Consider the following 13,173-nt stretch of genomic DNA (forward strand, 5'->3'; position numbering starts at 1 on the left):
ATTATAAAGCTTGTAATAGAAGATGGTGTATGATTTTTATTTTCTAAAAATAGTTTTTCAGAAAAAAAAAGGATAACAGACATTTATATTGAAGTCAATGTCTCGTGATAAAAAGATTTGAAGTTCTGAAATCACTGTTACCGCTTATAGCGTGCATAGAAGCAATTTTGAACCACACGCTACGTGAATTTTCCCAAGCTAGGAACAGTAACTTCATCCATATACTGGAAGAAAAAGATTTATATGGTATGATTATTCCATGGAATTTTATGGTCTGCTTCCTGATTCATTGGCTTGTGATTGTGTGAGATATATTACTCTTACCTCACTAGGCTGCCACAACAAAAAGTCAAAGACAGTGAAACACATTGGATAAGTTAAACTCAAACTCTGTAGTCGCTGGTCAGAGTTTTGAGTGGGTCTTCTCATCTTGCAAATGAAGGGAACATGGAGAAAGACAAATCCACCTTTGTGACTTGAATAAGGAGAAACAAATGATAAAGAGTTTAATGAAGGGAGCCCCACTTTGGAGATGGAAAAAATGGAAGAAAATTATTTCAGAAGCCTTAGTTAATCACAGTAGTTCAGCAGAACTAGATCATTATCGACCCTTTTCATCTTCACATCTAGTAACATCAAATTCTTCTAATTTTCTATATATATATATATATATTTGTAGTATAAAAATTATGTATAGTAGATAAATAGACTAGATAGAATTACAAATTGTATGTATGATGAATTTGTTCATTTTTGTAGTAAGTGTTTTAAAATTAAACTCATAATAATTTCTAATTTGCTTACTATACAAACATTTTTACATCTATAGTATGTAAACATTAAATTCATTGACAATAAAATATTTGTTTGAATAAATTTTTCACGAATACTTTTATGAAAAAAAAGGTTTCTCCACAAACTACTTTAAATTGGCTAAAATAAGTATAAAAACCTTTTAGACATCAGTTTATAAAGAATTTATTGTTTCATTCTTATTTTGTATTTAGAGAGAAATTTATTAAAAAATAGACCACAAATAGTTTTATAAATATAAAAACAATTTAAAAAAATGAGGGTGACCGTGCATCCCTCCGCCAGGGTGCCAATCATAATATAAAAAGTACAAAATTAACTCGAAGTGATAAAAAAATGAGTTATTGAAAAGAAAGAAAATTAAAATTAAAAAAAATATTTAGATAAGGAAAAAGGAGCATAAAAAAATGTTAATAGTATAAAAGTAATGTGATAAAAGTAAAAAAATTATGTCTACATTGACTCTACTTACTTTTTAAAAAAAATTAAACATATTACACAAAAAGAGAAGATTGGTGATTTAAAAAAAAAACATATGATTAATAATACAAAACGTATAATTAATTGTATAAGAATAAAGGATATGAATATAAGGCTTTTAGAAGTAAATTAATATTAATTTATTTTTTCTAATTCTTAGTTGTTTTTCTTTATACATATGTTTAGCCTTTATTTTGAATGTGAGTCAGACATTAAGGTTCCAAAAGAAGTTTGTTCCCATATAGACCAAAACCTCAATTAAGATCATGACACAACAAAAAATTTGAATCAGATCAACCTGTTCGAATGAGTACCAGAATAAAAAAAAATCACTTGAGTCTCTAAAGGACTATCATTGTAATCGTAATGTTTCCAATACATCTTCAAGACTTAAATATCCTTTTGAATTTTGTTTTGTCTTATAAAAATTTATCAACTTCCTACACATTTTTTGTTATGTCTCTTTCTTCACATGTTGAGCCAATCACTTATTTTGAAGCTGTGAAACATGATTGTTGGAGAAAAGCTACACATTGTGAGATATCTACTTTGGAGTCAAATCAAACATGGGAGACGACTCTTCTGCCTAAGGAAAAAACAATCATAGGTTGCAAATGGATCTTCAAAATAAACTATAAGGCTAATGAGACAGTTGAAAGTTGAAAGGTAGCAAGCAAGGCTAGTAGCAAAGGGATACACACAAACAAAAAGCATTGACTATCTTCATACTTTCTCTCCAGTAGCAAAGATGATCACCATAAGGTTGTTTCTTTCTCTAGCTTCTATCTATAATTGAGAATTGAAAAAATTAGACATAAACAATTTTTTTTTACATGGAGAGTTAAAAGAAGATGTATACATGGTTGTTCCTCCTAGATTGACTTTTATTCAACCAGGACAAGTTTGTGAATTAAAAAAAGGATTTATATGACCTTAAGGAAGCTAGCAGAGAGTGGTTTGTCAAATTGTCATTCCTTTTGCTTTCTATGGAATATACTCAATTTATGAATGATCACTCCTTGTTCGTTAATTCTTCTGAAGGATCTTTTACAACATTATTGATGTATGTTGATGATATAATATTGGTAGGAAATGATAAAGAGGAGATTAGGCGAATCAAACAAACCTTGAATCAAACATTCAAGATTAAGGATTTTGGGAATTTAAGATATTTCCTTGGTCTTGAAATAGCAAGAAGTGAGAAAGGGATAATGATGAATCAAAGAAAATATGCATTGAAATTTTTAATAAATGCAGGTCTTTTAGCCTACAAACCTGCACCTACTTCAATTGATAATCATGCAAAATTTTCTTCTACTAGAAGTGTTCCTTTCATAGATGTTTAAGCCAATAGAAGATTGATTGAAAGACTTATGTATCTCACTAATACTCGACCTGACATAACTTTTTTTGTGCAACAACTTTCTCAATTTCTTGCTAAGCTTGCAATTGCTCACTGTAATGCAACAATTAAAATTCTCATATATATTTAAAGGACCTTCGAGTCTTGGTTTATTTTTCTCCTCCAACACTTCTACTCATTTAAAAGCCTTGTGTGATAGTGATTGGGGCACCTGTAGTGATTCAAGACAATCAATGACTGATACATGACAATATCAAAGAGTTCTTATGAAGCTGAATACAGGACAATGACCACTGTTACATGTAAAATTCAACGGCTAACTTATCTTCTTCAAGATTTCAAAGTTCTTTTTGAGAAACCATCTCTTTTGTACCGTGACAATGACTCAGTAAGATACATTGCAACAAATCTAATGTTTCATGAGCATACGAAACACATAGAAATAGATTGTCACATTGTTGGGAAAAATTGAAGAAAGGTCTCATACATTTTCTTCCCACTTCTACCACGGAGCAACTAGTTGACATTTATACCAAAGTCTTAAGTCCTTAATCTTTCATGAGTATTTGTTCCAAGTTGGGTTTCATCAATATTTGCTCCCCATCTTGTGGGAGACTAACAAAGGATATGGAAACAAGGCTCCCCATCTTTAAGTCATTTATTTTATTTTTTCTTATTCTAGCCTTTATTGACTCTTTATTTTACATTATGTCTTTTTAGCTAGACTTAGAATAAACTCTTGTTTTGATTTAAATAAGAAAAATAAATTAGAATAAATATTTTCTCTCATATCTTTTGTCTTCCTTTTTATCTTTTATTCATCTTTGTTCTATTTTATAATATATAGACATATTAAATGAACTATTTTTAATTACATATAATTAATTGCAAATTTTATCTATATATATAATGAATTATACAAAAATATATTGTAAATTATATACATTTTACTTTGTAAATATCTCAACCACCACTCTTCGTAAGGAGTGGTATAAAAAATGACAAAATAATTGATTTCTTAATGCCAACTTGACTTTCCTTAATGAAACACAGGTGTAATTTACAAATGTCAACCTTCAAAATCTTTGCATTTCAGCTTATGATCAAATTCACAGCTTTCTGAAAGTGTAATCCATCCATGTATACCAAATCATTCTTATATTTATTCAATCAAAAAATTTATCATACCAGTCTTTTTATTAACTTATTTTAGAAGATTAAGTGAAGCATGTGATTTAATATATGAAGATTATGATTTTTCATCATATTGAATTAAATATTTTTTTAAAATTATTATAATATCACTTAAGAATCAAGACAAAAAATAATTTAAATATATATTTTTTTCATAATCTTTTAAAATATTTTTTAAAATAAAATCGTAACAAAATTTTAAATTTCAAAAGAAAATAATACTTTAAATATGAAAATTAACTTCATCTTCGTAATAAAGATAAAGAAATGGATACAAAATTGTAAGAAGTTAGACACCCAAAGTTATATGTGTAAAAAATAAAATAACAAGTGAGAAAGAAAAATATATGGATATTATAGAACAATTAATGTGACACGAAGAAATTGAAAAACAAGAAGGAACAAATGTTGAGTGTTAAATTTTAGGTGCCTAGAGTTAATAAAAACAAAAGAAGAAGAAAAAAAATATTCCTATGCGTTCGTGCGATCATGTGAAAAAGGACACATGCAAGTACGTGAGTTTGGTAATGTGCAAAATATTTTGATTTAACTGTTTGTGAATACCCAGAAATCTCAATCACTAGGCAAACAGTGTAAACGAACATTGAGATCAAAGAAAAATGAGGAATCTTGTTGAAATTTGATGCCAAGATAAATACGTGCACAAGATGAACATCAAATTAATGTTATTGTGGAAATCCAGGTGTAAGAAAAATATATATTATATTACAATATCATTATCCTTCTTTAGCTAATTCCAAATTTTTTTATGGAATTAACGAAGATGGCCAAACATAAAAATTAATTTTCACGTTTCCTTCTGATTGATGAGCACTAACATGAGTCGTGGATTTGAGTTTGAGTAGTGAGATTTTTCGTAAAGAATGAAATAAAAGAAACCAAACTATGATTTGTGGTACCATTGGTCAAAACCACGTCGTATTCCACTTTCTGTTCCTTTATTATCGTTGTACATTACTTGTACCAATTGTATTGCTGTATTCATAGCACTTTAACTTGAATACATAAAATTATTTTAAATATGTTAACTATCAATAGGATCATTTTACAACTATAATTTATTTTGAACTCTGGGTTTATTCATGTTAGGGAGATGAGACCTAGAGAACTATTGAATGATTTCGTCTTCTTCCTTTTGGACAGGTTGCTAAAGTTTCACTGTGATCCTTTTGGCCTCGATGCTTCTCCTTCGGCTCTCGATCTCTCAGTCTCGGGTGAATATCAAATGGGAGAGGTACCTGCAGAAGACACTCCGACGCTCAAGTCAGTAAAAAAGGTATTCGGCACTCAGGGTGTACAGTGATAATGACGTACCTTTGTTCTTGGAATGTGCTCTATTTATATTATTTTAACAAGCTTACCTTATTGGGTCTGATTAGTGAAATAGATCACACTTAGGAGCGTATTACCTAGTTCTTAATGTTAGTTTAACTTTATTGACCTTAGTTTGAGCGTTAATAGATAAGGTGTGTCGATCGACCTGCACGGTCGTGCAGGTCTTGGTCAGCTCGGTCAAAGAGACCGAATCGTGGTAATAACCAATCGGTCCATACAAGTAGAGGGTTGTTTCTCATATAAATGTATGACTTATTTTATATTTAATTTGATTTTTATTTTAAGCACATTAAAGTAGTGATTTAGAATTGTAACGGGAAAAAAATATTCTTCTAATAGTTAAAAATCAGTGGATAGATGATGTTTCCATTGATTATTAATTTTTATTATAGAAGTAAATGCAAAATTATATATGGTCCTTATCAATACTTGTTTGATTCCATTTCTTTCAATCAGAGACTATAGGTTTCAACTCATAACTCTCCTTCTTATACGGCACAAAGACCCTGCGAATCCACTTCTTGAACATCAACTTCAGATTTTGTGTTGGAAAGTAATGTATTAACAGTTAGCACTATTTGGAGGAAAAAGAAATCCAATAAGGCAAGGTGAAGAACTCGTCACTGTGTCTGGTCAACAAAATCAGCGGGGTATAAGGTGGAAACTCAGTTCCATGCATCTTCCCTTCATATTTCAACTCATAACTTTAAGGAAACCCAAACATTTCTATAAACTTTCCCATACTTTCTTCAAGGCTTGTGTTTTACAGTATCAATCTCTTGTTTTATATTCTGTCAAAATTATAAAAAAAAAATTGTGAAAAAAGATCTTATCCCTCGAGTCCGTCATAAAAAGGTTAAGTTGTAATAAAGAAGGATTACACTGCCGATAAAAGAAAAGAAAAAATGAAAGAAAGAAGGTTCAACATACGTGAAAATTCAAATACATCCGATACACTTTTACGTGATTACTATTTTTTTATTTATAATCTTAATATTAATGTTTTGCAGCTTTTTTTTTTCATACCATATAAATTAAGGATAAGAATATTTTATAGTATATAAATATATATAAATATTATGAGTCAGTTTGGTAAGGTTAAGTTAGACTTAGAGTTTATTTTTCAAAATGGTATCCGATCAATCTATCATAATAAAAGTTTTATTGACCTTACTATTTAAAGTTTATTTTAATTGAGTGTGGGTTGAAGATCTCATATCCAAAAAGATGTTGAGTTAGACTTCCCCTTTCATATTTGGAAAGACTCACTCCCTCATTCCCTCTTCATATTTGGAATACAAACACATACATACATTTGATGACAAAGATTTTTTCTTCTTTTCTTACTTCTTTTCATTTGATATATTGGTGGGTTTTATTGATATTAGTCTTAAATGGCTTCTTAGCAGAGTTGGTTCCCATGGTTTCATATTATATTTAATTCAAGAATTATAGAAATATTGTACTGGTATGGACGAGACCGAAGATCCGGTCACCCTGATCGAGACTCGGACTTGCTGACCAAGACCGAGGAAATTTGGCTGAGAATGCGAGAACTTGGCCAAGACCACAAAAACTTGGTCGAGACAAGGGAAATTGCCACAGACCCATACATCCATTAACGCTCTAACCAAGGTCAGTGAAGCTAACCTGTCATTAAGGATTAGGTAATACGTCCATAAGTGCGATACATTCCACATATCAGACCCAATAAGGTAAGCCCATTAAAATAATATAAATAGCACACATCCCAAGGAGAAAGGTACGTCATTTATTACTGTGCATCTACCCGCATACTGATCACTCGCTTTACTAACTTGAGCGTCGAAGTGCCCTCCACAGGTACCCCCCATTCGGTGTTCGCCCGAGACCGAGAGCCGAAGGAGAAGCACGAAGACGAGAATGACCCCAGTCAAACACCCAACAACCTGCCCGACCGAAGGAGGAAGACGAAGACTTCAATAGTTCTCTAGGTCCCATCTCCCTAGCAGGAACAAATATAAAATAGAATTAAAATAAATTTAAGAACTAATAAAATAAAAAGTAAAATAAATTAATAAATTAAAATAAATTTGATTGTTAACATATTTAGTTTTTCTGTTTTAAGTTATTAGGCATTGTTTGTTTGGCCCAACTTTCCTTTTCTGTTTCCTTTGTTTGTTAACCACCATGTATTTTACTCTCTAATATATGAGTAAATAAGAAATTCTTTTGTATCTTTTTTTCTCTGCTTTTCCCTCTTTTATGCTTAAGTCATTGTCTCTTTTTCATTTGCAATTAGGGTTCATCAGAACCTCTCTTTCTCCATTGCGATTTCGTGCGCTCCATTTGATGCACCACATCAGACAAGGAATATTCATCTTCATTAACGGTAATATGGTATCAGAGCCATTTTTTAGCCTATCCTAACGAGTATTTGTTGGGTTTATCAGGCCATCACCCATAATATGTTATCCCACGCACGAGCTGCTATCACTCTCGGCGTGAGGGGGTGTGTTGGAGATCCCACATCGACTAGAGATTAGAGCCTTTCATTGTATATAATTGGGTGCAAACCTCAACCTTATGAGCCAGATTTATGGAGTTGAGTTAGGCTTAAAGTCCACTTCTTAATATGGTATCAGAACTCTTCGAATGAAGAGCTCTGCTGCGCTTCTCTCTTATGTTTATTTCCCCCTTTGTTGTTCTTGGTTATCTTTTTTGTTCTCTTTCAAAATCTTGATTGGGTTTAAAAATCTCTTAGACAATGTTTAATAAAAACCCTAGTCTTCATAGTCTTAATAGTAGTCACACTATTACATGCAATTTTTGTGGTAAATATGGTCATACTGAGGCTGTTTGTTTTCGCAAAGTGGGTTTTCCTTCTGGTAATGTTAAAACCTCAAAGTTTTCTTCTACTAGAAAAGTTTGCACTTTTTGTAATCGTCTTGGTCACACTGTCGACACCTGTTATAAAAAGCATGGGTTTCCTCCTGGCTACAAATTCACCAATTGAAAATCCGCAAGATAGGCAGGTTGTCGGTGAGGACGAGCTGATCTTCTTGGAAATTGGGGTGAGGTGCTTCCTGTATAATGCAGTGGGTTGAAGTGAAAGTCAAAGTGCATTTAAGTTGGTGTGTAAGTTTAGAAACATATATTAAGTTTAATTGAAAATGAGGCACATATAACACATCAGACAAATAAAACTTATCAGAAAAACGTACTAAACCAGAGTATGTGGCATAAACAGTTTTACTTAAAGTGAAAGGAAGTTTTCTCTGTTTTGCACGACTACAAGTATCACATACATGATGAGTATCAACAGTAATAAAATAGTGTTGTTTGCTTAAGACATGTAATCTTTCAAGTGAAGGGTGTCCTAGTCTATAATGTCACAGTGTTCTGTCCATGATATTACAATTAAAAAAAGGAGCAAAACAATGCAGTTTAGAACGACTAGAAGCAGGCAAGGTAGTGACAAGATACAAGCCATCGATGACTTTAACTGTACAAAAAAATATATATTGGTTATAAGAAAATAAATATTTTTAATGTTTAAAATAGTTAGAAATATAATTATTGAAGAAAGAAATGAGTTTTTACAAAATAAAAATTAAAAATATTTAGTTTAAAATTTATTTTTTTGTAAGAATGAAGAAAATAAAAAATTAAACCCTACAACAACATAAAGTTGAATCTATAAACATAAATTAGTATTTATTTTTATTATTATTAAGGATGTAATCATTTAATTTCAAGTAAAAAATACAGTACATAATTATAAAAAAAAAAACAAAGTCAAATAGTATTAATTAGTAATGGACAGAGATATAATATTGAAATGAGAAATTTGAGTTGTTTATTAATAACAAATGTCGACAAGGTTCTTGTTGTGGCTGATAATAATCTGTTGTACAAAGTGAATGTTGATAAGGATCATGTTGTTCATTGTTGTAATTAGTTGCAGCTGGAATGTGGGCTCCGATGGTAGCTTTTGTTTTATGCGTGGATCATTTAGTAATTGTGTCACTCACAATAAATATATTGAATTGACCTTGTACCATTCCATGTAAACTCTCTAGGAGAGAAAGATGAGTCACATGTGGACAAACTTAAAAATCAAGTTTTTCCTAGTCAGAGTCTTCCCTGAATTACTTTTAATTTAAAAATAAAATAAAATCAAAAGTAGCAACCAAAGTGTCAACCCTAAATGCAAAATCCTAAAAAAAAACTAATACAAATACTACACTTAATGCTTAAAAATGAGAAGAAAAAAATAAAAAATAAAAACAACAACAATAATATCATCAATGAATAACTTAATTTTTATTTATAATTTTTTAAACCATTTAGTTAGTATTTATTTTTATAAAATATCCAAACAATTTTATTTAATTTTTACTATTACTTATTTTGATATCTTTTTAACAAACAAAAAAATATTGGTTCTTAAATTTATTTTTATTATATTTTATATTTTTTTTTCTTTTCCATTCATTCTAGATATAGCAATAAAAGAATTCTAAAAACAAAATCCCAAAAATCAAATTCTAAGAGGATTTTTTTTTTTGAAAAATACAAAATGAAACCATTTAATGGTGTTAGATAGGAAAATAAAAAATTAAAGGGTGATTAATAGGAAAATAAATAAAAAATGTTAAAAGAAAATAAAAGTGAAAATAGTGTTATATGAGAAAAAAAAAATCTTCATTGTTTGTTCAACTTTTAGCTCAAAGATAAATTCTCATTTTTCTATCCCAAATAATAGTTTCCACTTGCAAATATAGAAGGTGTGGAGAAGAATTATGTTGGAAGCCATTTTTACAATTTAAAGCTTTTTGTGTGTGGTTTTCTTACCCTTTTTTTTTTCTATCTCTGTTTTGGGTTTTTTCTCCCCAAAAGACTTTGGTTTTTCTCTTCTCACATGACCGTAAATATCGTTTGAGTTATTATACCATATTAAAAAACATAACAAAGCATAAAAAATAGAAAAGATGAACAAAATCTCGATATTCTAATTTCTCATTCAGATTTTACACAATTTATAATTTTACAACAAAAGGTTAAATAGAAGAACAGTGAAACCATTAATGATAGAACAAACAACAAATATGACTAAACTAAATGTGGATAGGGTAACTTTACCCTTCTGAACACAAACAAACTTAGAAGTAAAATTAAAAAACTACACAAACATTAAATATTTTAATATAATGAAAAATGCCAATTGTCAATTGTGAAGTAAAATAAATAATAAAGAAGTTGCGTCATGGTAGTAAATGAAATTTGAAAGTACTTTATACACCTTCCATACACAACAAAACCAGTATATATACTACTAATACATAACTTTTTAATTCATTCTATTCCTCATTCCCAAATATTACTGAATTTTTAGTTAAAGCAAAAGCTTACATTTTCAAACTTTTAATTTTACTTTGGAGTTAATTTTTACAATTTAATCTTATAAGTTATTTACTGTTAAATTTTGGTCTCTTCTGCATTTACATTTGCAACTTTAAAGTTTGCTTTCTCTTCTAAACTTAAGTTTGAGAAATAACATCTTAGAATTAATCACCTCATTCTATGTATTGTTTAGTTTTTTCTCATATGGTTATTCATCATATCAGAGATTCATCTCAACAATTGTATTAGTTGTGACCAACGTTGGTTTATGTATATTATTTACATCATGCATGCAAAGGTTTTATTTTTTTCCTTGGATCAGAATTTCTTATAACATCAGAGTAATAAAATTGAACCGAGTTAGCAATCCGCACAATGTATGTCGCAAAATACATTACACTTGAAACGAAACCTTTGCTGCTGTTGCTTACCATTTAACAAATTTTACTGTGATGTTTCTTTGACAGGCAATGGAATTTGAATAAATAAAATAAACTTCAACACCCCAATGTTTTCATAAACCTAGTACTTCATGTTTTTTCACATAACGAGGATATCATTATAGGTGCTTGGTGGCACACTAAATAAAACCAGAAACTCGATGATTCTATAACCTGATTGTGTTACTAGCATCCAACTACCACATGAAAGAAACATATTACATGATTTTCTAATTATCAGCAATATAAAGCATGCATATTACATGTGTGGATTAAAGCATTCATATATAAAAGTATAGGGTATGAGTGATGAAATGATAGTGTTGATGAGTTCAGATTCTGACAAGTGCGAAACACAGATGAGAGGAGACTCTGAAGGACCAAAGGTGCAGCGTATGATGGAGTTGGAGATGATTGTGACGCACAATCTGGTTCCATCCCTTGGTCAAGTTATAGATGTAGCTTCTCTCCATTTTCCACTTCTTCAAGCACATCTTGCACTCGTTCAAAGAAGGATCCAACACAGTCACTGACAAGCCAGCAAGCCTTCCGTTTTCTTTGATACATTCATTCAATGACGACTCCTCGGTTTCTGAAAGAAATCTGTTGGCAATCTTGGTGGGTGGAATAGACAATCGAGCATGCTTTGGGTTCAAATCTGTGCTAAAAAGTTTCTTTTCGGTCACAAACTTTACCTCAGATCCATTAAGTTCTTGTATCTTTTCTTGAAATTGCCTTGGCAGCAACTCACCCGATTCATGATTTTCTTCTTCCTCATCATCCACCGTTGCATTGTTTCTCAACTCATGCATGTTTTTAAGTGAATTTTGTTCCTCTTCGTATTCACTAAATAAGGACACTGCCTCCAACAAATATTCAAATATTGATTTACTATTACTATATCCCTCCTTGCTCTTGATTCTCTTATGTGGATTTTGATTTGTTTCTTCTTCTTCTTGTTCTTCTTCTTTATCATAATGTTGGAAAACACCAAATCTTTTCGTTAAACATAATCTCAGTACATCATCATTGTTGCTTCTGCTACATCCTTCTGCACTCTTGATTTTCTTTGATGGTTTATAATCACTTTGTACTTCTTTCCCATTCCTTTTGAGACTCCTTTCACGCATTTCCATGGACAAGTCTTCATAAAGAAAATGGTTTTCTTCTCTGGCTAACACAGTCTTCCTCATTGAAGCCCAAGCATCTCCATTCCCAACTTGTTTCTTTCCGTCTCCTCTAAATTTTTTCTCTTCCATTGCTATACCTTTCACCTTAGACCAGTTTTGTTTCTCTCTTTGCATCTCTTCTTTTTTCCTATTGACTCCTAGCTATACATACATATAATGCAAGGCTGATAAAAAAAAATATAATGCAAGAAAAAAAAGATAAAACACTTATTTTCTAATAGTACCATATCAGATTAAATGTTAATTAATAAGATCAATATTTTTATTTAATAAGGTAATATCAATATATATTTTTGAGTTAATAAGGTAATATTTGTGTAAATTTAACTAATTTTAGTTTATGTGATATTGTGTAAATTTAGTAATGAAGGTTATACTCTATCTTCTGTAAATTTAATTGATATTTTTTATTTTACGTAATATTTTGTAGATTTAATATATTCTTGATTGTGGATATTGTATAGGTTTTCACTCTTCAATCTTTTTTAGATCAGATCAGTTTTGCTTTTTTTTGTGTGTGTAAATTTAATTGATATTTTTCATCTAAGTATATTTAGATTTTATATGATATACTCTGTAGATTTTGCAACAACTGTATATATAAGATAACTACATCTCAATCTTGTGTAAATTTAATTTATATTTTTCATTAATTATATTTTTATTTTATATGATGTGTAGATTTATCAATAACGGTTGATAAAATAATTATATTTCTATTGAATTCATAATAATTGAATTTATGACGCTGGTTTTATTTTATTAATTTGATATTGTATACCATGTTTATTGATTTATTAATATGAAGAGAATGTTCTCATAGATTGATCCTAGTATATGGTTTGTTGATGAGTGAACTATAGTAATGTTTCTTATCCTTCTTTTGTTATCCAGGTTTTTTTCTTATAAATATTTTCAGAAAATAAAAATACTTAAATATATTCTTTGTGAC

General features: G+C 30.0%; 1 protein-coding gene across 1 annotated transcript; it reads right to left on the minus strand.

The window, feature by feature from the left end:
• Positions 1 to 11,363: 11,363 nt before the first annotated feature.
• On the minus strand, positions 11,364 to 12,290 carry LOC137825347 (B3 domain-containing protein At2g24670-like). The gene has a single exon (XM_068631018.1). The coding sequence runs from the start codon at positions 12,288 to 12,290 to the stop codon at positions 11,364 to 11,366; it is 927 nt and encodes a 308-aa protein (XP_068487119.1).
• Between the last annotated feature and the right edge of the window lie 883 nt (positions 12,291 to 13,173).

The sequence above is a fragment of the Phaseolus vulgaris genome, chromosome 8 (genome assembly GCF_000499845.2).
Source record: "Phaseolus vulgaris cultivar G19833 chromosome 8, P. vulgaris v2.0, whole genome shotgun sequence".
NCBI classification, from domain to species: Eukaryota; Viridiplantae; Streptophyta; class Magnoliopsida; order Fabales; family Fabaceae; genus Phaseolus; species Phaseolus vulgaris.